This window comes from Triturus cristatus, chromosome 1_2 (assembly GCF_964204655.1).
Source record: "Triturus cristatus chromosome 1_2, aTriCri1.1, whole genome shotgun sequence".
Lineage (NCBI taxonomy): Eukaryota > Metazoa > Chordata > Amphibia > Caudata > Salamandridae > Triturus > Triturus cristatus.
In genome coordinates, this window is record NC_140580.1 from 922726076 (window position 1) to 922747406 (window position 21331).

The following is a 21331-nucleotide window of genomic DNA, read 5'->3' on the forward strand; positions in this document are numbered from 1 at the left end:
CTGGTGCACCCATGCCTCCTATGTCTGTCCCCAGTTGCAACTTGGGAAGTCCTACCCTCTTGCAGCCTTTCCTCATGTCAAATATGATAGGAGTGTATTCAGGACTGCGAAAAAAGTAGCCGGGATCACTATTGGAAGATTGGTGAAATAGTAAAGTAATCATGGGAGCATGACCATTTTGGAATTTGCGATACGGCCTGCCACCGATATAGGAAGGGACGTCCAAAATGCTATTTGGGTACGGAGTGTGGAGACTGCCCTCCGGAGATTACCATCCAATAGGTCTCGTGGTGTCCTGTAAATCTGGATGCCTAAATATCTAAAGGTGGTAGGCGCTACTTGGAAAGTAGAAAGTCCAAATCAGTGACTGTTCCAACTGTAACCATCTTGCATTCGCTGTGGGGAACATGTTTACTGTGTCTCGTAGATCACGTGTGATCTTGAGTGTTACTATCGTGATAAGACAGGCAGGACCTAGGCCGTTTACCAAGCTTGGGTGTTATTGCGAGATGGGGATTAGATCAGAATATATTGCTCGTGTCATTTAAGGTATGTTCAGATCGTGAGCGGTGACACATAAGGAAGTTATCCCAGGTAATCAATCGTTCACTATTTGCGGAGTGATGGGAGGGAATAAAGTTAGGCTGTTTTCGGAGTCCGAGTGCATAGTGTCCTCTGAGGACTTGGCTGAAGTGGGGAGATCTTGGTCTCTGAACGTTGCTGCTGTAACTAAAGCTGACTTTCAACTTTCGAGTACTTGTTCTTGCGATGGGTTTTTGGTTGTGTTTTTCTGGGTTAATTTGCCTTGGCGCACTTTCCAGGTCGGTGTTGGCTGTGAAACCTGGTAGGTGCCTTGCGTTGATCTCTCAGAATTACTAGATGGGAATGTCTCTTCCACCAAGCCAACAACTGCTTCTGGGTTCCTAAAAAAATATGACTTTTGCTTGTGCATGATTTTGAGGCGGGCTGGGTACAATAAAGAATATTTGAGATTCTGGGCTCTTAGCTTCGTTTTTACTGCCTGATATGAGGCCCTTTGACGTTGAACTGTTATTGTGAAGTCGCAATACAGGGAGATCCGCTGATTTTCATATAGTATTGGGGACTTTTCTCTAGCATTATGAAGCAATGTATCACGATCTTTATAATTAGGTACCCGGGCAATCATCTGTTGAGGTGGTGCTGCCACAATTGGTTTTCTCGCAGGAATTCTGTGTGCTCTTTTGACACAGAAGAGGTCCATCAGTCCCTCTGAGGCCACGGTGTCTCTTAGCCATTTTTCAATACATTTTGTTGCGTTGGGCCCTTCACAGCCTTCTGGCATACCTACAATACGAACATTGTTTCTTCGTTATCGGCCTTTTGCATCCTCTACATTTTCCTTCAGGATGGATACCCGGAGTTATTGTGGTCTGCCTTTAGTAATGTAAAGCCTGTTGTTGCACCCCTATTTGTTGTTCGATTGCTTTCCTTGAATCCCGAACCTCCTGTAGTATTAGTTTGTTTGTCCGGAGTTGCATCCATATTTGTCGGTGGTATACAATCCTTTGTGGGCGCTATGGTAGAGTCCTCGAGTTTGTCTTGTTGTGCCCCGTCAGTTGTGGCTGGCTCTGTTACTTTCCCCCTTGTGCGCCCCATGGCGAGCTGTGTAGTGGTTGAATTGTTCTTCGGCCCCCGTGTCCTTCCTAGGGCACTTTAAGCTCGATCAGTGGGCCAGCGGCAACCCTTGCGGTAAGTGCCCGGGCAGTCAGTTCATATCAGATAGTGGCAAGGGGGGCAGGTGCAACACAGTCTCTATGCCTTTGAATTAATTATCCCTGTGTTTTCTTAACTTCTTGGGGGGGATTGATTTTACTCTTGCTGATCTACGATATGCGTCATATTTGGTAGTGGTGTCTAATAGCTCTCAAAAGGGTCCTCCACTAGCATAGCCGGTATGCAGTAGTGTCAGTTCCTGACACTGGTAGGAAGTTCCCCTGAAGTTGCCCGTGGGGACACTTCCCCCACCACCTGTATCCGCGATACTGTGAGTGGATTCTGTTTGTCTTCTGTTTTCAAGCGCATGTGGTCTAGGCCGGAGGACTGCCCCGTATCCGGTGTCCTTCCCTCTACACCTTACTTCAAGGTATCAGGAGCCAACTCTGTTGCAGTTTTGATTGGAGGATGGTGGTCAGCCCTGGGTCACCGGTTGTCTGTGTAGTGCGCTGTAGCCACCGTCACTCCTCCATGCCCAAGCCCTCATCCACCAGGGTCCAAGGGGCCAGCGCGCTCGATCCGCACCCCCCTATCGGCCTCTCAACTGCCTGAAGAGGGTTCAGCCTGTGTCCACCAGCCGCCGTCCAAGTCCTCCGGGCTCGCTCAGCGGAAGGAAGATCCGCAGGAGGGCCGGCCCCACCACTGCCGGTTTGTGCGTGCCGCCGGGACGGTAGTTTTGTTGGTAGCTTCCCCCCGTGCACCTTCGTCGCATGGGGTTGGGACAGTCCCTACTTTCCACTGCCCCAGTATAGCTTTTGGGGTAGGGGCTGGAGAGGCAACCCAGGTGCGTCCTGAACGTGGCTTGTGGTGCGGTATGTCTGTACAGTTCCTTCCCCCACCGCGCCCAGTCTCAATTGCTGTCTCCGGCCCAACCAGCGTTAAGGCCTCGCGGTGGTACATGCATATATGGTGGCGGTGCTCTTACCGCGGATCAGCAGTTTGATGTCTGCTTCTCTGCATTTATTCCTGGGCGGCTAATCAATTCATTCCTCCAGGCTACACTAGCTCGTGGGGGAGTGATAATAAACAGGTCTCCGGGGTCGCAGAGGCAGTGCACAGCCAGCCAGGGACTCTGGTGCATTCAGCGTAGTCGTAGTCCGCTGCACACCCTGTGCGTAGCACCTTGTTTTTCTGCTCAAGGCAATGCGGATCCACTGAAAACTGCTCTCTTTTCCTCTTCTGTTTGTTTTGGGGCAGGATGATGCCTTAGAGGACCCAACTGCGCTGCTGATTACTGCAGGATTTCACAGCCTGGTCCGGGAGCTCTGTTTCGGCGCGTTTGCCGTAATCTGCAGTTAGACACGCCTATGTGCCAAGGCATGTAAATCAAATGCTACTAGTTGGTTTGCAGAACTGGTTGTGCCTCCCACATGAGTAGCCCCGTAAATGTATCTCAGACCTACATCTGTAGTGTCTGCGCACGCAGTTGTACACTGCCATGTTGTCAAAGATGTTTAAATAAAGTTGGAAGGTGAAAGGATGCCGTCTCAGCAGTGTTTCATGAAATTCGAAAAGAGATTAAAAATATTGACTACTTTCGGTGTCTCAAGATTACTATGGATAACGCTGGAAGAAATGGACATATGGAGGGAAGTTTTCCCACTTTCGCAGTGCAGCAGGTGGGGTGCACACAAGCGCCCCATGATATGTTGCTTATATAGGCTGTGCCTTAGGACGGTACACAGCACCTGTCACGCACGCATTAATGGATAACAATAAACATGTTTTTTGAAGAATGAGCATACATAAGGGAAGGAGTGCATTCTCTAATAATAATTTTTTTTCCTTTTAGAAAGTGGGCATTTTCTTACTTTACTATTCTGTGTGCCCCTGGCTGTTTGTTTATTCAGCGTCTGGTGGGTGAGTGACAGGAGCTGAGATGTGCATTTACTCTAGATGGTCACTGGGGGGGATTGAGGTGTGCCCTGCCTTGCCTGGGTGACTTATCGCAGGGCTGAATAGCCCTGGTCTACATTTAGAATGGTGGGAGGAGCTGTACTTACACCTGAACAGGCTGTGTCTCCTTTTGCACAATGCTGTCTCCGCCCCCTGTGGTCATGCTGCACCAGAGAGGACAGGACTGGTTTGGACTGGGTTCAGAGACCCTTGGCACAAAGAGAACAATGATATTTCGGGGCATACCTATTACATCTAAAAAACCCAGAACTTTAAATTACTTCAAGGAACAGGAGGACCCTGCCTAGAAGAAGAGCTGAAGAGCTGTAAGGAGGAGTACAGCCCGTTTGCTGTGTGCTGTGTGGGAATGGCCTGCAGTTGCTGCTTCTGTCTGTGGTGAAGAAAAAGAACTTACTCTTTTTGCCCTGCTGTGGTATCCTGCTTGTGAAGAATCTCCAAGGGCTTGTGTGTGCTTGCCTCCGGTTAGAAAGCTCAGGGATATTAAAGACTTCATGGAAAGGTCCTTGCTGGATCTTGAAAGAGAACCTGCTTGGAAAGGAAACTGCGGACTATGTGAGGAGCGCTGCCCTGATGTGAGGGGTGAATTGACCTGCAGTGGCTCCTCCTGTCTGGAGCACTAGAGGAACTGGACTGTCCTCCTACCTTTATGTTTAAGAGAAAGCGTGTGAAGCGCTTCTTGCACTTTTCAGGGCGTGTGGGGCGCTTTCATTTTTACTATTGTGCTGCCCTTGCCTGTGGCTATTTAGGGGTGGGTGGGTGGAGCTGAGACAGGAGCAGTGCTACCCCTCTCCCTGGTAAAACCAAAGGGGATGATGGACGGAGTGTTGAACATTGCAAGCACTCACCCCCATTCAACTGATCTGGGTTTAATCCATCATCATTCTTTAGCTCACTCGGCCACCCAAGTTCAGACATGGCCATATGCAAATCAGTCTGACCCTGTGCCTCATGGGAACAGTCCAGCCTGAACTGTCAAGCCATGTCTTCCCTGGACCGTAAACAAGCATCCTGGGACTGGTTTCTGGCTAATCAGCCGTCATCTGTCTCTGTTTTCGGCAGTGTGCACAGCCGGGGCTCAGCTGCATGGCCCTGGTTGCAGATGATTACCGTGCAACGCTGACCGGAACCCCGAGCGAGAGTTCCCTGGCATTTGCGGCCAAATGTTGAAGCCAAAGGAAGCCGTGTCACCAGGGTGAGCAAGAAGCCCCGGGCGTTGCCTGGCAACTGCTTTGGAGCCAAAGGAGAAAGGCAGGGCCAGCTAGGAGGAGGCCATGGATCCACAACGTGGTTGCCATGCGATGCAGCAGCCGACCAGGGCAAGGAAGCCCCACCGGAGGCTCAGCAGAGAGGTGAGAGGGCTGTCGGCAGAACGGGAGGCCGGAGGAGTGCCTCTGCCCTTCGCCTTCCTGGTTGTGTGACCGGGAGCCCTGTGAGGGCTCAAGGCCTGCAAACGCCCTGGAAACATAGTGAGGCTCCTTCCCCAAACCTCTTGGCAAAAGTCACGTGTCGCCCAAAAGCAGGCAGTGGCCGTGATTCCATTTGAACCACTAGGAGACAGGAAGGTCTCCCCACCGCCGGGGGCAGTGAGTGTCTGTCCCCCCTCATCTGCTCTACCGTGGGGGGCCGGAAGAAACCTCAGGTCCCTGAGGAAATAGTGCTTGGTGGCGGCATGGGAGAGAAACCCACAACGGAGGTCCCGGCCCTGCCCAAGTTACTTTCCTAAAATTATCATAATCCTGATAAAGAGACAGCAGGTGTTCCAGTGCCCTGAGTGTTCCTGTGGAGACCACTGTATAAATGGGTTATGGTTTGTAAGGACATATGGTGATTTATGACCAGCTAGAAATTATGGTGACTCCTGGTAATCTGTGTTTTCCTTCCTAACCTGATGGCTGCATTTTATGTCCTAATGTTATGTCCTAATGTAATGGAGTTTCTGGATGATATGAGGGGCACAGTGGTGATGCTTTCTACCTGACTTGTGCAACATATGATTATTTGAGCTAGTGCACTAAATGTAATGCTGTGACAATTGTCTAAGTTGATGCAAAGTGATGTATGTGTTTTATGGTTTATGCATTCTTATGACCAGTGCCTAGTGGCACAGTAATTGATGTAATTGTGGCCTTAGGTGACTTTTTATGCACCTCTATGACAAGTGCCTAGTGGCGCAGTGATTTATGTGATGTGGTCTAATGTGCTTCTCATACTACAAAGTGAGTTGGGGTCTAATGTGTTTTGTGACTACAAAGGATATTTTTGATATAAGCTTGTGTGCAGTCTCATTTGTGGTGTGCCTAGTGTGTCACTGGTGTGTGTGTTGCGCAAACGCTTTACACATTCCCTTTGAGATAAGCCTGACTGCTCTGCCAAGCTACCAAGGGGATGAGCAGGGGTTATCTTGGGTGTGAACCTACTTTACCCTGACTAGAGTGGTGGGTTCTGCCTGGCTTAGGTGTATACCCTAGCCAACCAGAAACCCCATGCCAACTTAGATAACTTATAGATGTCTATATAGCTATTTGTGGGGAATCGATGCTTTGAAGGCCTTAGTTAAGCATTACCGGGATATGCTTTTAGAGTGTCTTGGCAAAGTTAGCTATCAGCCAAAGCCAATCACGAAGAGGTATACACAGTGCTAGTGCCACTCCCACTCGACCTGCATTGACTTTGTACTCAATTATTATCATGCTTTTCATGGTACTAACAGTGCACTGAAAGAGTGCAAATTGGTAGTGCAAGCTTGCTCTCTTGTACTTGAATGTTTATTCGGAGTATGCAGTTGAAAATTGGTTGGGTGTTTTTTACTCTTTGCTAGTTACAAACTCAGACTTATTATAATATCTAGGGACAATGTTGAGTGAGAGTGCCAGAGATGGTCATGTATAAACGCCTGAGACCCTTGGGCTAACAGGTAGTCTACATTTCAGCAATCACTGTGACATGAAGAATAGCATCTTGGGCCCCCGCATACTAGTGCCACTCTAGTAGACTAGTGCCTACACCTTTGCATAGTTGTGATAATTCTTGGCATATTGCTGGGGGATCCTGACCCTGGTGTAATGCTAGTCCTGACGTTATAGTAGTGATTTCTGGTACATGGTATGACCACACCCAGAATAGTAGTGACCCTTGTATAATGATGGTAATGACTGGCTTATAGTGAACGTCTACAGGGTGATGGTATATTGCTGGTCCTTGCAAAATGGTGGCAGTTATTGATATATTGTGGACATCCATGGAATAAGATGGTGCTACATGGGTAGGCAAGGCAGAATCGGTCCGTGCACAACAGTAGTACTTGTGAACACTTGGTAAAAACGATAAACTAATGTTGGTCAACAAACATGTATTTACCAAAAATGAAAAGCAAGTATCTGAAGACAGTAATTGTGTGTTTTTGCACCATTAAAATGTTAAGCAATTTTTTGTGGAACTAGAGTGAATTTGACAGCAAACTAGTGTATTTTCCTAAACCAACACGCTTATATCTGGAGAGAAGGTGACTGTATTTTCAAAGATATGCATAAAGAAGATATTTGAATGATCATCTACTTGGAAGTCGCACGAAGGATAGATTAAAGGAAGTGAAATGTAGAAGAGACGTTAGACTCTCTTTAGGATAATTGAGCTAAAAAATGCACTTTCCCCTCCATTTTTCCAAACTGCGTTAGGGTGATTAAACATGCAATTTTTCTTAAATTTCATATATTGATATTTAGTGAACGCATTTGTGACCTTGATTTAAGTTGTATTATATTGCCCACCAAGTAAGCATCTTATCTTTATTGGCATCAGCGTCATCGTGCCATTGGTGGTAGACTGATCATTTTTTTTTTTCTTCTTAAAGGAAACTGCCTCACCCCCATTTTGCTAGGAGAGGGCATCTGTCACAGTTTTGCAACTGTCCATCTGAACTACGGTTATTAAAAAATACCAAAGATGTAAAGCATCTTTCGATGTTTTTCAGTTCCAGACTTAATATAAATGGTCGAATATATTGTACTTTTGCAACAGTTCATCTAGATAGAAAATAACACGAACCCTGATGCATAGTTTGTTTATTTACAGCACTGATTTTCACTTAAGCTTGAGATTTCTTCTGTCATTTAAGGTCTGGACTGAACCATGGAACTGTGTGGTGGTGACCGAGCTCTGAGAGTCAGCAGAATTACATTACTGATAGAATTGTCAGTCTAATTCCATGCACGATAGTTTTGGCCCTTCAACATTACTGGATATCGCAACCCATTTTGTGTTTTGTTCTATGATGTTGGCGGAAGCTGCTCCCCTCTGTGGGGGTTCGTCCTGACCGCTAGATAAGTGTCATCCGGACACCTTTGATATCTCTGTTTATAAAGCCAGATGACCTCCTTAGCAGTCACTTATGGATGGCAAATAAGAGAGGAAAAAGGGAGAGGTACAATAGTTTACTGAAGTGCATCATGTTTCTTGCATTCTATAATTTGTTTGACTCTTCCTAGTGGAGAGAACATTTTGAGCAATTTTCGAGGTCCTCATCCCATATCTCAAGCATTCTACTAGGATGTTGTGTCTGCAATCTCAAAAGTAGCTGAAACCGGTAAGAAAAATATGATCTGCTGGCTTGCTCTCTTCGGCTGCGGTGAGCAGCAGCTCACAAACATCCACTAATAGAGGAAGAGGGAACTGTGGGTAATCTGGAGCTCTCCCTGCACGTCAGTCAGGCTGACACTACAGCAGGTCAGGCTGAACGTGGCAAGTAGGTTATTTGCCACAATCATTCTGGCCCTTCAGACACTGCCTTGTTGGGAAACCTGATTACCATACTGGCCACTGGAACTTTGACAATAAGTATTTCTTGCCAAGGACAGTAGCTAAATCCTAATCCCTATGAGTTCAACAGATTATCTCCCTATGTACTTAAGAAATTGGATTTTTTCAATACCTTACCGAAGAATTGTATTAGAAATGTTTGGGAATTTCTTACAACTGCCAAATCCAGCTTGTTTCTCCTCACTGGAGTTACTATTGCTTGTTTGAGGGCTTACAGAATTATTCCTTTTTTTAGGGACTTGTTGACCAGATGGCTGCCCCCATTGAGTCGAAATAGCCTCTCAGGTAAAGGCTCTTTAAATATTCGTCAGTGAGATTTTTCAGAAAATATTGTCATCCCTTCTTTAGGGCTGGTAGCAGGCTACCAATGCCTTAAACAAGTGACTGTGCAGATGAGGTGTGACATCTGATTGCAGTTTTCTTTTTTTAGAAAAAGTATGACTACAGCCAATAACAGAGATGCTACGGAGGAACAGTCGAACTCTCATTGCAGCTTGGAGAGGTGATGTTTTTGTAAACACTTGAAGATATCGTCTAAAGATGCATTGCGCGTTTTGGCTCTGAAAATTGCTTCAAGAAATCCCACTGCTTTGTTCTGCGACTACTTCCTTAGTCTTCGATCAGCTGTTCACTAACCAATGTCAAACTTCCAGGTGGTGGGCATTTTGGGTTGAAGACACATGGTTTGATAATTTTTGCATGTAGCTTTCAGTCTGCACATCATTTAGTTGTAATATTATTTATTGTTTTACTAAAAACAGCATGCTACAGTTCTTTCACAGACACATAGCCGCCTTCTTCCGATGGCAGTGTGATACAGAGTCTGAAGTTCAAATGCTTTAACAGCTTTACATTAAAAGAATCACTGTCACACATTCTATCTAGCTGGTACACAGCGGATCAAAATGAAACTTTCATCCCTGGGAGGCAGTTTATGTTAATCATTCACTCGCAATTCTTGAGCACAATCCAGTTAGTTGGAAACGTTTTTAAATCAATAAATCTCTTCTACAACACTATCTTGTGGAGTACAAAATATCATCGCTTTTTTCGGCTTGCTCAAACTAATGAGTAGAAATGTCTCTAGTAAATGAGAGGGGTAATTTTCCCTATAAATATGCTGAATACTGAATATGTTTTGAAATTGTAAGGTTACCATCTTTGTAACTGGGCCTACAAACCGATAATTAATGATGATATTCCTGGTAAACTGATCCGTAAAGAGAAGTTGACCATTGAACAGGGAGATGGAAGGGCATGTTCTTGTTGTATAGATGGGTCTAAATAAATTCTTATATGATCTAAACATCAGGTGGATACACTTGAGTTCTTAAGTATATGTTAGGCTAAAGGACTACTCCCAGTGAAATGATGGTATGGACAAAGGGAATTTGACACATGTGTTTTTGAGTTGTCCAAAGCTGACAATGTATAGGATAATGGTATAGAGCATTGTCGAAATGTAGGGCTGAGTTGATCACACTGAGACCATGTTGTCATTGAATTACAGAGCGGTGAGGTAGTTTGAATTCTGATTGCTTTGACTTGTGCTTAACATGAAATGCTGTGGCCCTTGAAATCGACCAAGAAACCCTCAGATGAAGTAATTTGCACAGTCATGTAATAAAATGTTTTTTAAAAATGTACATAGCTGTTCTGTTGCCCCTCAACATGGAGTCCGTTTTGAATGTGACATTTTGCTTAGCCTAGTCTTTCTGCAAAAAGTATCACGTATGCTGCGAATTGTAGGCCCACACTTGCAATTTGAAATGAAAGGTTTTCGAGTACAAAGGTGCAGGTAAAAAAAAGCATTATTTCTACAACATGATGATGCTCGTTAAGCGTGAGTACTAACTTTATTTCAGGTCTTCTGGCAAAAGGTTTGTGATACAACCATACAAGGTTTATCCAACACGTGTTTCACCTTATGTGGCTTGTATGCCTAGGGCTGCTTTCTCAGGGTTTTTAAGTAAATATATAGTCTTGTGTAAAAGAGTTCTTGAGAGTAAAAGGAAAGTTCGCGCAGAACAAAGTGGGTGTAGCTGCAATTGTCTGGTCCATTTCTGAATATGGTTTGGCGCTGCAACATGTTGGCTCAACCCTGTATCATTGCTCCACAAGATTGTTTCCAGAAGAATTTAAATAAATGTTGTACTTCAGATGGGAAGCATCAGCTATTCTGTTCTACAAGAAATGTGTTTTTAAACAGTGCATTTGTGCTAATAACCTCTGTGATACATTACTCGAAAACCTTTCATTATTTACTAGTTTCAAAGGATATAGAGCCTTCCCCTACATAGGAGTATAACATTTACCCAAACTATCTTAGTAGTTCATGAAACTGGCTGATATAGAACTTCAGGTTTCTAAATCTAAGTTCATACAACTCTTATAAGTTAGCCGCTCTTGTATTGTGAATACTACTTATGCTGTTAAGAATACTCTTACCTACCTGTAGATCCAACGCTGATAACTGAGTGAACCAGAGACAGCCAGTACAGCTCAGGAGTGGTGTGAGCCTACACAAGAAAATTAAAAAGAGAAAGTAGTCCTTGTTTTGAAATGCAAAAAAAATCAAGACTCCGATACCTACAACTTTCATGTTCCTAAGATGTAATTCCCCTGGAGTGTTGTTCATACTTTTATGATCTCAATGTCCATATATTTGTTATACTAACCTTTCCTGATAGACATAGCACCACCATGTGTGCCAAATACTGTTTCAGGGCACCTCAGACTTGCACACAGTGGGCACTTAAACTACTTCAGAGGTTAGGCCTACACCAAGCTTCTACAATAGCAACCTTGGTTCATAATTCCGTCAATAAGAAGTTATTGAGTGCTATTAAAAATCTAGGTTTGCACACATCTGATATTGCTGAGGTGTATGGCCTCAAATCCATTGTGGTGCACTTCATGACCTTGTTCAGCAGTACCTTTTAGTTGTGACGTGTGGTAATTCATGATAAATTTGATTATAAATTATTAAGACAGATTAAAACAAAACAATCACCAAAGCAGGGACAATCAATTAACGAGACTCAACTCAGTCGCATCTATCACAAGCTACAAAGACTCATACATATATAAAAAGTAAATAAAAGAATTGCAACGAGAAGATAGTCTGCTGTTGTATGAAAAACATACATGAATGTTACAGTGAACATGATTTTGTGTACGGTATGCACTCCAAAATGTTGCATCTATCTGTATTTGGGGAGTGTATTCAGATCTAGCATTCACTAGACACCGAATTTCTTCACAATAGTGTAAGGGTCTACAATGAGCATGTTCAGAACTGGTGAATGATCTGTGATTGGCACTTAGCGGTCTGTTATTTTACCTATCACAGTGAGTACCAGCACAACTAATGGCACCGTAATCACCTGTGACAAAAACCTGAATGTTGTTGCCAGTTCTACATAATTTGTACTCATTGCAACTCCATATATAGTTTTGTGCTAGCACTTGAAGGTGTCAGTAAAAGAGAGTAATGAGAGCATCATCTTTGCACATTTTTTGACATTTTGTGTGTTGGGTAATTAGGTCTAAATTCGGATCTTTGTTATGTTATCTGCATTTGTTGTGCTCACTCCCACCACCAATTGTAAGGTTCTGAAGGGCTTTCAGAATATGGGCATGCTTTACAGTTTTGGGATGCTCACTGACCAGAATCAAAGTGATCTTTGCTCATTAGAACATATGGTGGGGAGGGGGGGCTGGCGTGCTTTTGCCCGCGTGGAAGATGGCCGCTCTATTGTGAGCTCTTAAGAGCCCTACCCGTCATCACAGCCATCCGACAGCTAGGGAATTCACAGAGGACCGTATTCGGTCCTTAAGGGGTCCGCTAATCCTTCCGATGTAGTCTGTGGTCTTGTGCTGAGCAGAGCACCCTTGGTATTGTGTGTCGTGTCCGGCCTGCTGTGCTTGATCCCAGCACCGTACCGTTAAGATGGCAGTGCTGTGGTAAATGAAGAAGTGAAGCGCTGTTGCTCCCTTCTGATCTCTAGCATCCATGTATGGCGTGGTGCCAGGAGGCACAACACAACTCTGAAAACCAGCCGCGTGCACCAGCGGGTAGAACAGCAACTCTTCACATGGCACCTGCATCTGCTTGGAAGACTGCAGCATGCCCAGAGACTGGGCTTCTGTTATAAGCATGGCGCTGAGAATGGTGATGGCATATGATCCTCTGCCCGTCCTGTTTCCTTATTATTCTACTGGCCTGTATTCTTTGGAACTGCAGTGGTGAGGTGCTGGAGGTTCCTGCCGTTTGACAATTCACCCACCCAGATACTGATGAAGTGGCTACTGCTCCACACATGTGGCACCTAGTTTGGCGATAGCACAGTGCAAAACCTTCTACAAATCTTCTTTAACTGTTCACCATGACAGTGTTTTGCCTGACCAGGTCTGTTGCTGTTTGCTTCCTTGCTCTCTTCATGGGTTAACCACCAATCTGTTGTACCTACCTCAATGACTCTTGACTACATTTCTCCCACCCGACCCACTTGCTAGATTACTCATCAGTCACTTTTATGCTGTCACTAGTGATCTCCTCACATCATCCTGGTGCCATGTAACGTGTTTGCACCTAATCGTCCTTCAACTTGTGGGCACTTTCGTCGTCTATCTGGTGTCATGTATGCATGGGGACTTTCTGCTTCAATCAACCCCGGTACAGTCAGGAAGGTGTGCTTAACCTTGAGGAATAGATGATTCTTTTTTTCTCATGCTCTTGATTTGGTTTTGGCTGATACAGTTCTTCTCACTGCAGGCCAAGCCTCCCATTGTGTGACTCAGCTTTATTTTCACCCATTTGGGTCACTGTCTGTGACATCCCTGTGTAAACCTGATATCTCTGAAACTGTGTGAAAACACTATTTCTTGACAAGCTTTGGGCTGACAATGACTAACTCAAAGGACCAGAAGGAGAAAGAAGGAAGGGAAGGGCAACCTCAAAAGGTCAAAAACAAATCCCCTCTTCTGTAAAGGAAAAATAGGACAACTATGCTAGAAGCTATTTTGAAGAAACTGAATAAGGTGCAGGACATAGCCCAAAGCACCAAAACCAATACCGGTCTCTTACAAGTTGAGGAGTCTGGCATTCACATGGATCTTAAAGACCTTAATCTCAGGGTATCCAATGCGAGACTAGAATTGGGATGGCGGAAGATCATATATCTGCTCAACATAAGAGTCTGGCTAGATCCGACACAATGCTAACCTCTCTCAAACGAAAAATGATGGACTTGGAGGATTGCAACAGGCGTGGCAATCTTTGGATTTTTGGTCTTTAGGAATATGTTGAATCTGGAACCTCCTCTATAGCGGAATTTCTGGAAAAATGGCTCCTGTTGGTCCAAAGTCTTTCGTTTGGTAGAGATTTTGAGATCAAACGCGCCCACCGGGGTCACACCCATAGGTCCAAGACTGCTACGTCCCATCAAGTTCTGGTATTCAAACCTCTTTGCCACCAGCACACTGAGTTGATTTTGGCACACATGAGGAAAGTCAAGTTGGTCCAGTGGAAGGGTGCCAGGATCTCCATCTCTCAGATGCAAGGGATATGGTCGCGTGGAGGAAAGGTTTTTTTGGCCCTTAGGAAGTCCCTGGTAGACGGAGCAATCCAGCACTCCTTCGTAGGCCCAGCTAAGTTCAGGAGTGTTGTGAAGGTATGTTTGCACATCTTCATGGAACCAGCAGAATTGGTAGTTTTTGTTTAGATCACTTTTGAAACTCGGATGGAGGAGAGCAGTGACAATCCTGGTCGATTTGTTAGACAAAGCACATATGCTGTGGAATTTATCAGCCATGAGCTCCGACATCGTCCTGTCTGCCTTGTCTGAATATCTACTTTAAAGACTTCCAGAGCCTCGACTCCACTGCTTTGTGTTTTTCTCTCCTTTACTCTGGTTTGGTAATTTTGGCGAGAAAATATTTTACAGAAGGCAGAAAGTGGGGCGCTCTGGAGAGAAGAATACAGGGGACTACGGAAAACACAGATAGCGATGTAGTCGGACAGCCTGCTAGAATCCTTTAAGACTTCAGACCTACTAAACACCTGAGCACTAAACCTAATGCACTTGAATCCATTATATACATGGGGAACACTAGAAAGACTCGGATAGCTGGTGTCATACCCACATACTACGCAACTGTTAATCAATGTATTTAAATACATTTTCTCCCCTTCTTTATACACACAGGGTGCAGCCTGGATTCTTCTATATGCCATATTGTGTTTAGGTAACTGTTCCTTTGTGATGGATAGATCTGCCTGTGGATTCCTCACCTTATGAATATCCCCTGTGCCAGCATTCCGCTGAAATTTTTCCTAGCTCTCCACGCCGACGAGGTCGTCACAATGCTATGGCTCCGCACGTGGCTCCGCATGATGTCACTGGGGCCATAAGAGGGCCGTGTCGGCGTGATGACGTTAGTTCCCTTTTTTCCGCGCTGTCGACGCTAACGGTTTTTCTGGGACTCTTCATACTTTCTGCTAGATACTTTTGTATTTTGGCTTAATTCCTTCTGTGGTTTTGCCATGTCTGCTCCAAGGAGGTCGGGTTTCAAGCCCTGCTATGGCTCCGCACGCGGCTCCGCATGATGTCACTGGGGCCATAAGAGGGCCGTGTCGGCGTGATGACGTTAGTTCCCTTTTTTCCGCGCTGTCGACGCTAACGGTTTTTCTGGGACTCTTCATACTTTCTGCTAGATACTTTTGTATTTTGGCTTAATTCCTTCTGTGGTTTTGCCATGTCTGCTCCAAGGAGGTCGGGTTTCAAGCCCTGTAAAGAGTGCAGGGGTCATATGTCGATCACTGACCCCCATGAGGACTGTCTGTGGTGTTTATCATCAGATCACGACGTCGAGGGCTGTTCTTGCTGTAGAAAGATGAACCCGAAGGCCTTGAATGAACGGGAAGCCAAACTGTACATGGCTAAAGTGAAAAAAGGGGTTGAAAACGTTTGAAGGCGAGGTCGTCGACTTCACATGACTCGAAGAGGAAGCACAAGAAGAAGAGGCATGGATCTCGGCGCCATTCGTCGAAGCCTCTGGTTTCGAGGTCGCCTTCTCCGGCTCCTCGACGTCGTGTTAAGGACTTTGTCTCTCCTTCACCTTCAGTGTCTACTCAAGTGACTCCGACCCATTCTCCTTCGTACAAGGGGACTCCAGCGCAGTCACCGACACCGAGATTTTCTCCGACTCCAGAAGGTTTGTCGGATCCGGCTGATGCTGAGGCTCCTTCAGCTCCTGTGGCTCCACCTGTGGCCCCGGCGGTTCCGACTCCGGAGGTGCCTCGATTGGATCTCGAACCGGCTCAGTATCCTCAATTTCCAATGCCAGGTTTGGATCCCTCACATTTTTTAAATGCGATGTATGGTGTGTTTACCAGGGCCTCATACCCTTCTGGTGCACTTTCGGGTCCCGTGGGTCCCTGACATTTAATTTGGGGGTGCCTCACCATTATCCTCAGGCCCCCTTTGTGCCATTCATGCCGACGACGCCGACCTGGCATTTTCCGGCTCTGAGGATGTCGACGCCGTATGTGCAGTCCCCGGCTCCATCCTGCGAACCTTCTTCTCTGATTCGCTCAGCGCCGGTTGCTGTTGCAGATCCGCCTTCGATGCCGCGCCTGGAGCCATCGACACCACGTGTGGCGCCGCAGACGCCGCAACCGAAGATGCGCTCGAGGAAAGAAGCGCAGAGGTTGTTAGAGGAGGAACAGTACCAGGCTGAAGAAATTAGGAAGGTGACATTTATGAGTCTGAGGATATGTTTGAGGGTCTGTGTTAGGCAAGTGGACTTGACACCTCTCCGGAGTGGGACTTTGCTTCTCAGAAATCTTCCCCCTCGAAGGAAGTTGCACCTTACCATACTGTGATAAGGAAGGCTGCAGAGCTCTTGGATCTGCAGCTCCCTATGGCTGAGTATAAGCCTAATCTGCTCACAGAGGTGCCTCATTCTCCGTCCTCTGTGGTTGAGCCACTTTCGCCATTCAATGATGCCTTGACGGAGCCAATCCTTGAGGTGTGGCGCAATCCTCTTTCTACTTCTGCAGTTTCAAGGTGGGTGTCCAGAAGGTACAGGCCTGCTTCAGTGGATCCTGTGTTGCTTTCATCTCATCCTTCGCCTGAGAGTTTGGTGGTGCAGGCTTCATTTTCAAAGCAGTCCACGGGTGCCTTTCCGCAGGCTCCTGCTGACGGGGATTCCAAGAAACTTGAACAATCTGCAAAGATGGTCTTCTCTTCAGCGAGTATGGCTTTGAAGTCCACCAACGCTACCTGTTTGTTGGGTAGATACATTTATGCCCTTATGGACTCTGCCAAACAGCTTCTTCCAAAATTATCTGAAGAAGATCGGGGAAATTTTAGTGAGGTAATGGCAGACTCGCAGGCTGCAGCTCGCCAAGTCATCCAGTCTGGCCTGGACACGGCAGATTTGGTTGCCAGGGTGATGGGCTCATCCATTGCTATGAGAAGGCATGCATGGCTAAGGTCTTCTGGGTTCTCTCCTGATGTATAGGCTGCCCTTCTCGATCTTCCTTTTGACGGATCTAGGCTTTTTGGAGAAAAAGCGGACTCTGCTTTGCAAAGGTTCAAAGACAGTAAGGCCACAGCAAAATCCTTGGGCTTACAGTCTCAGGCAACGGGTTATGGCTATAGAAGATACCGTGGCTTTGGGAAGTCTTCCTTTCGTGGTTCCCGTCAGCAACAGCAACAAAACCCCTTGTACAAGTCCTACAGGGGTAAGGGCAGAGGTCGCCTTTGTGGAACAGGTCGTCGGACCTCTTCCTCCTCTACCTCCCCATCCCCTCCTGGTAATGCAGCAAAGCAACCCTGGATCCACCATTCTGGATCATGAAGGTCCTGTGGGGAGCCGGCTTACCCATTTTCTACAGGATTGGAAACTGGTCACTTCGGACCTTTGGGTTTTAGATCTGGTAGAAAATGGGTACGCCCTTCCCTTCAGGGAATTCCCTCCTCCTTACCAAGGATTTTGCACGGAGGATCATTTACTTCTTCAGAAGGAGGTGCTTGTTACAAAAAGGTGCGGAGCAGGAAAGGGGTCAGGGATGCTACTCCCGGTATTTCTTGATTCCCAAGAAGGATGGCAGGTTACGACCCATCCTGGATCTCAGAATCTTGAATCTGTTTCTCAAGCAGGAGAGGTTCAAGATGCTCACCCTAGCGCAGGTTCTTCAGGCGCTGCAACAAGAGGACTGGATGGTGTCCATCGACTTGCAGGATTCGTATTTTCACATCCCAATCCTGAAGTCGCACAGGAAGTATCTCCGGTTTACGGTAGGTTCGCAACATTACCAGTTTGCGGTCCTTCCGTTTGGTCTTACTACTGCACCTAGAGTCTTCACCAAGGTGATGGCTATGGTGGCTGCCCATCTCAGGAAGTCTGTGGTAAATAATTTAATTACCGGAACTTAATTTGATGCGGAAAATCTATAACAATAGCTCAGTAAAATAAGAGGCAGAATCCGTGGTATTAGAGGTTCGGAACGGGCTTTATTCCAGAATCAATTTAAATTGAGGAGCTCCATATTCCATCACCACGAAGGTTCAGGAAGTGAAGAACGTTACTTTATTGACAAGTAATCATTTTTATACAATAGGCATTACAGTGAAACAAATGGAGGAGGCGTAACAATTGATAGTAAAGATAAAACATACATGCGTAGCAAAAGTGGGTGTAACTGGGCGTAACTAAAGAACGTCATCAGGTATGATGTCATAATAGGGTGGTTCCATGAAAGAATTTCGCAATGTCAGCAGAAATACTTGGCAGAAATGCGCGCGCAGCAGCATGACGTGTGATTGACGTGCAACTAGGGGGTGAAGGGGACTTGACATTTAGCTCTACATGTGGCGACAGAAGTCTGGAGAGTCAAGTCAACCTAATCCCAAATCATATCTAACATCCTATGTTTAAAGAACTATGTTATCCAAAAGAGAGGTCTCTTAGAGTAGAATCTTATTCTATACTGACTATGAGTGCGTGTACAAGCGTCTAAGTGTCTACACAATATGCGGGGGCAGAAATCTTCCATAGTAACAGGGCTATGAATTACTTGCATAAAGACAGAGAAGCCGGGCCCTTTGCTCGGTAGCTGGAAGAATGTTTACTTAAACTACTAGACAGGAATGCAATGGGTAGGGAGCGGAGCAGATAATTTCGAAGGTGAAATACAGTTTTTGGCAGGCAACAGGCTGATGTCAGGCACCGTTAGCTGCGCAGAGAATGAGGACAAAGTTCATGGATACAGATGCGAGCTCAGACTGGAGCTTTCAGAGGCAGAAGGCAGGAAAAGCTTGATGGCAGAATCGGGGCCTACTTGCCTGGACTGTAAAATGTCATAAGTGAACCATATAAAGCCGGTGGCCTTTCGTACTCAGGAATGGAATATCCGGCCCATTCATGGCGGATCTGAAAGAGGACATGTTGGCGGTGGACGCACATGTGTTTGCGTCTTCATAACTGGAACTGGAGGGAACATACATGTACTTGTGATTTATACATGAAACCGTTGGGGTCCAAGATAGGGGACATAACTGACCAGAAAAATCCATATTTCCACATTCCCTCCTTGTCCCCTACTTGCCCGTCAAGAGATATCAATCTTCATTAATCCATCGATCTGTTCATATAGCATCATTTGTTCTTCTTTCTTCTTCCGTGATGAATGAAATCTTGGTGGTGGAATACACGATGTGGCACACAGACCACAGATCGCTGGTCCACATTGTAGACATAGACAGCAACTGAATAGTATGAGAAAGCCAATACCTAGGAAGGATAGGACCTTCCATCCAAAGGTAGATAATACACTCCAAAACCAACCGGACCAAGTCCAGGTGCCTGGATTCTGGTGTATCTGGCTTACAATCTTATGAAGGCGAGTTATGGCTTTATATACAGATGGCGAATTTTCTGGTATGAAAATGCAACAACTTGATCCGATGACCCTACAAGCTCCGCCCCTATCGGCCAGGATGACGTCAAGGACAAGACGATTTTGAAGCACAACAATCCGCATAGCAGACTGCTCTTCTGTTAAATTGCCTAAGGCGGAAATAGTTTCGTTCACTACTGCTTCAAGGGTTCTGGTTAATCTACGTATCAGCTTACTATTGGTAACTGTACCTATATAGGGAAAGAGACCTTTATTGAAATCTGTGTATTTTTCCCATGCTGTCTCAGTGTAATCGACTATTGGGAGATCTCTCCTTTCTCTATTGTGTACTAAATGAGTATTTCTGTGATAATCAGGAGGAGCTAGGAAAACAGGTGGCAAAAGGAATCCGATGTAGCAGGTACCATCCCAATCTAGTGGCAAACGTATGTATGCCGTCTGACCACATATGAAGTAGGAATGGCGGGAAGCTCTAAATGTAGACTTGCCTTGATCACTAAATTCTATTACAGAGGTGCATCTACTATGGCCCATATGTATGGAACCATTCTTTCTTACACATAATTCACCTTTAACTGGAAATACTGACATGGCGGGCAAAATTGGAGTAGCTTCGGATTCGACATTCAAGATCATGAGATTGAGCGTAAAATTACCTAATCCATATACTTCATTTTCTAGATCAGTTCCTGTTCTTTTGGGAAGTCCCTCCTTGTTGGGGTGGCAGACTTTGAGTAAAACTAAGTTCAAATTTCCCCATACCCAGTTATCCTGGTAAACTGCAGAATTCGAATCTAGGGAATTAATTAAACTAAACCATGCTCCACAGGATCCATTGTGTGTAAATGGGTATGGAAAAAGAGGTAGAATTCCTTTATAGTTCTGATAGGGAGGGAGTCGGCCACATATCCAACAATTTGTAGCATTGCTAACCTGATGGGAATGATGTAACATACTAATAAACGTGTTATTGCGCAGCGCAAATCTATAGGACAATTCATGCGGAGGTAATTCACTAAAAGAATGTTCAGCAGTAATATTGTAAACATGTCTAGAAATAGGATAATATGTGTGCAACAATATACTTGCAGTAATTATTAAAAGACTTAGGAAAAACAAAATTAATAACGTCACTGTGCAATGACTACGCAGTGATTTACAGTACGCATGTCGTTTCAACTTTATCCTTCTGTTTCTTTCTCTGTACAGGTCTAAGGGATACATGTCAGAGACAAATTCGACCGATTCACCTTGGAGAGGACTTAAACAATCAAATTGCCTGACTTGTTAGACCTAAGTTTTAGTTTGTACTGTTCATGGTTATTCAGTTCAACCAAAGGAAGTTTTGAGTCACTCGGGGAAGACACGCAAGGTGTGTCGTTTACGTCTGACGGTAGTCCATGAAATTTCTTGATATGACTTGAATGTATCCAGCCTTTTCGTCCTTCGATCTTTACGGCTGTCCTCGTCGTTAGCAATACGAGTTGAGGCGACTTCCACCTAGGATCCAGCTGAGACTTCCGATCAAAGTTCCTTACTAAAACCAAATCTCCTGGAATTACGTCATGGGGTTTCACCTCGGTGTTGTCGGGAAAGGCTGCAGCTACCTGTGAACGACAAGATTGTAGTGCAGACATCAAGGAAGCCAAGTAATCTGTCAGCATATTACAGTCAATATCAGTTATTTTGCGTGGTATAGGCGTCCCCCACATATTTGGTGGTCTACCGAAGATCACCTCATACGGGGATAGCCCTGTTCGAGAGTGTGCTACCATTCTCATGTAAAAGAGTGCAACGGGTAAGGCTACTACCCAGTCGACACCTTTCTCTCTACAAATTTTGGACAATCTAATTTTCAGGGTCTGGTTATGTCTTTCCACGAGACCTGCTGCCTCGGGGTGTCGGACACAGTGA

The 21331-nt window shown here is 45.5% G+C and overlaps 2 protein-coding genes across 5 annotated transcripts in view; one reads left to right on the plus strand and one right to left on the minus strand.

The window, feature by feature from the left end:
* Nucleotides 1-21331, plus strand: part of NMNAT1 (nicotinamide nucleotide adenylyltransferase 1) — a 260444-nt gene that overhangs the window by 72083 nt on the left and 167030 nt on the right. Inside the window, exons 2-3 of one of the 3 annotated variants that reach the window (XM_085609794.1) lie at nt 8723-8772; nt 8918-8989. The exons of 1 other annotated variant lie outside the window; for it this stretch is intronic. In XM_085609794.1, the coding sequence (XP_085465920.1) occupies nt 8947-8989 (43 nt within the window). In that variant the 5' untranslated portion in view covers nt 8723-8772; nt 8918-8946. The remainder of the gene's footprint in view (nt 1-8722; nt 8773-8917; nt 8990-21331) is intronic. One more of the 3 variants, XM_085609795.1, reaches the window with a different exon arrangement.
* Nucleotides 1-21331, minus strand: part of LOC146868336 (uncharacterized) — a 57817-nt gene that overhangs the window by 8626 nt on the left and 27860 nt on the right. For both annotated transcript variants that reach the window (XM_085609800.1, XM_085609798.1), the window contains exon 6: nt 10940-11006. In XM_085609800.1, the coding sequence (XP_085465926.1) occupies nt 10940-11006 (67 nt within the window). The remainder of the gene's footprint in view (nt 1-10939; nt 11007-21331) is intronic.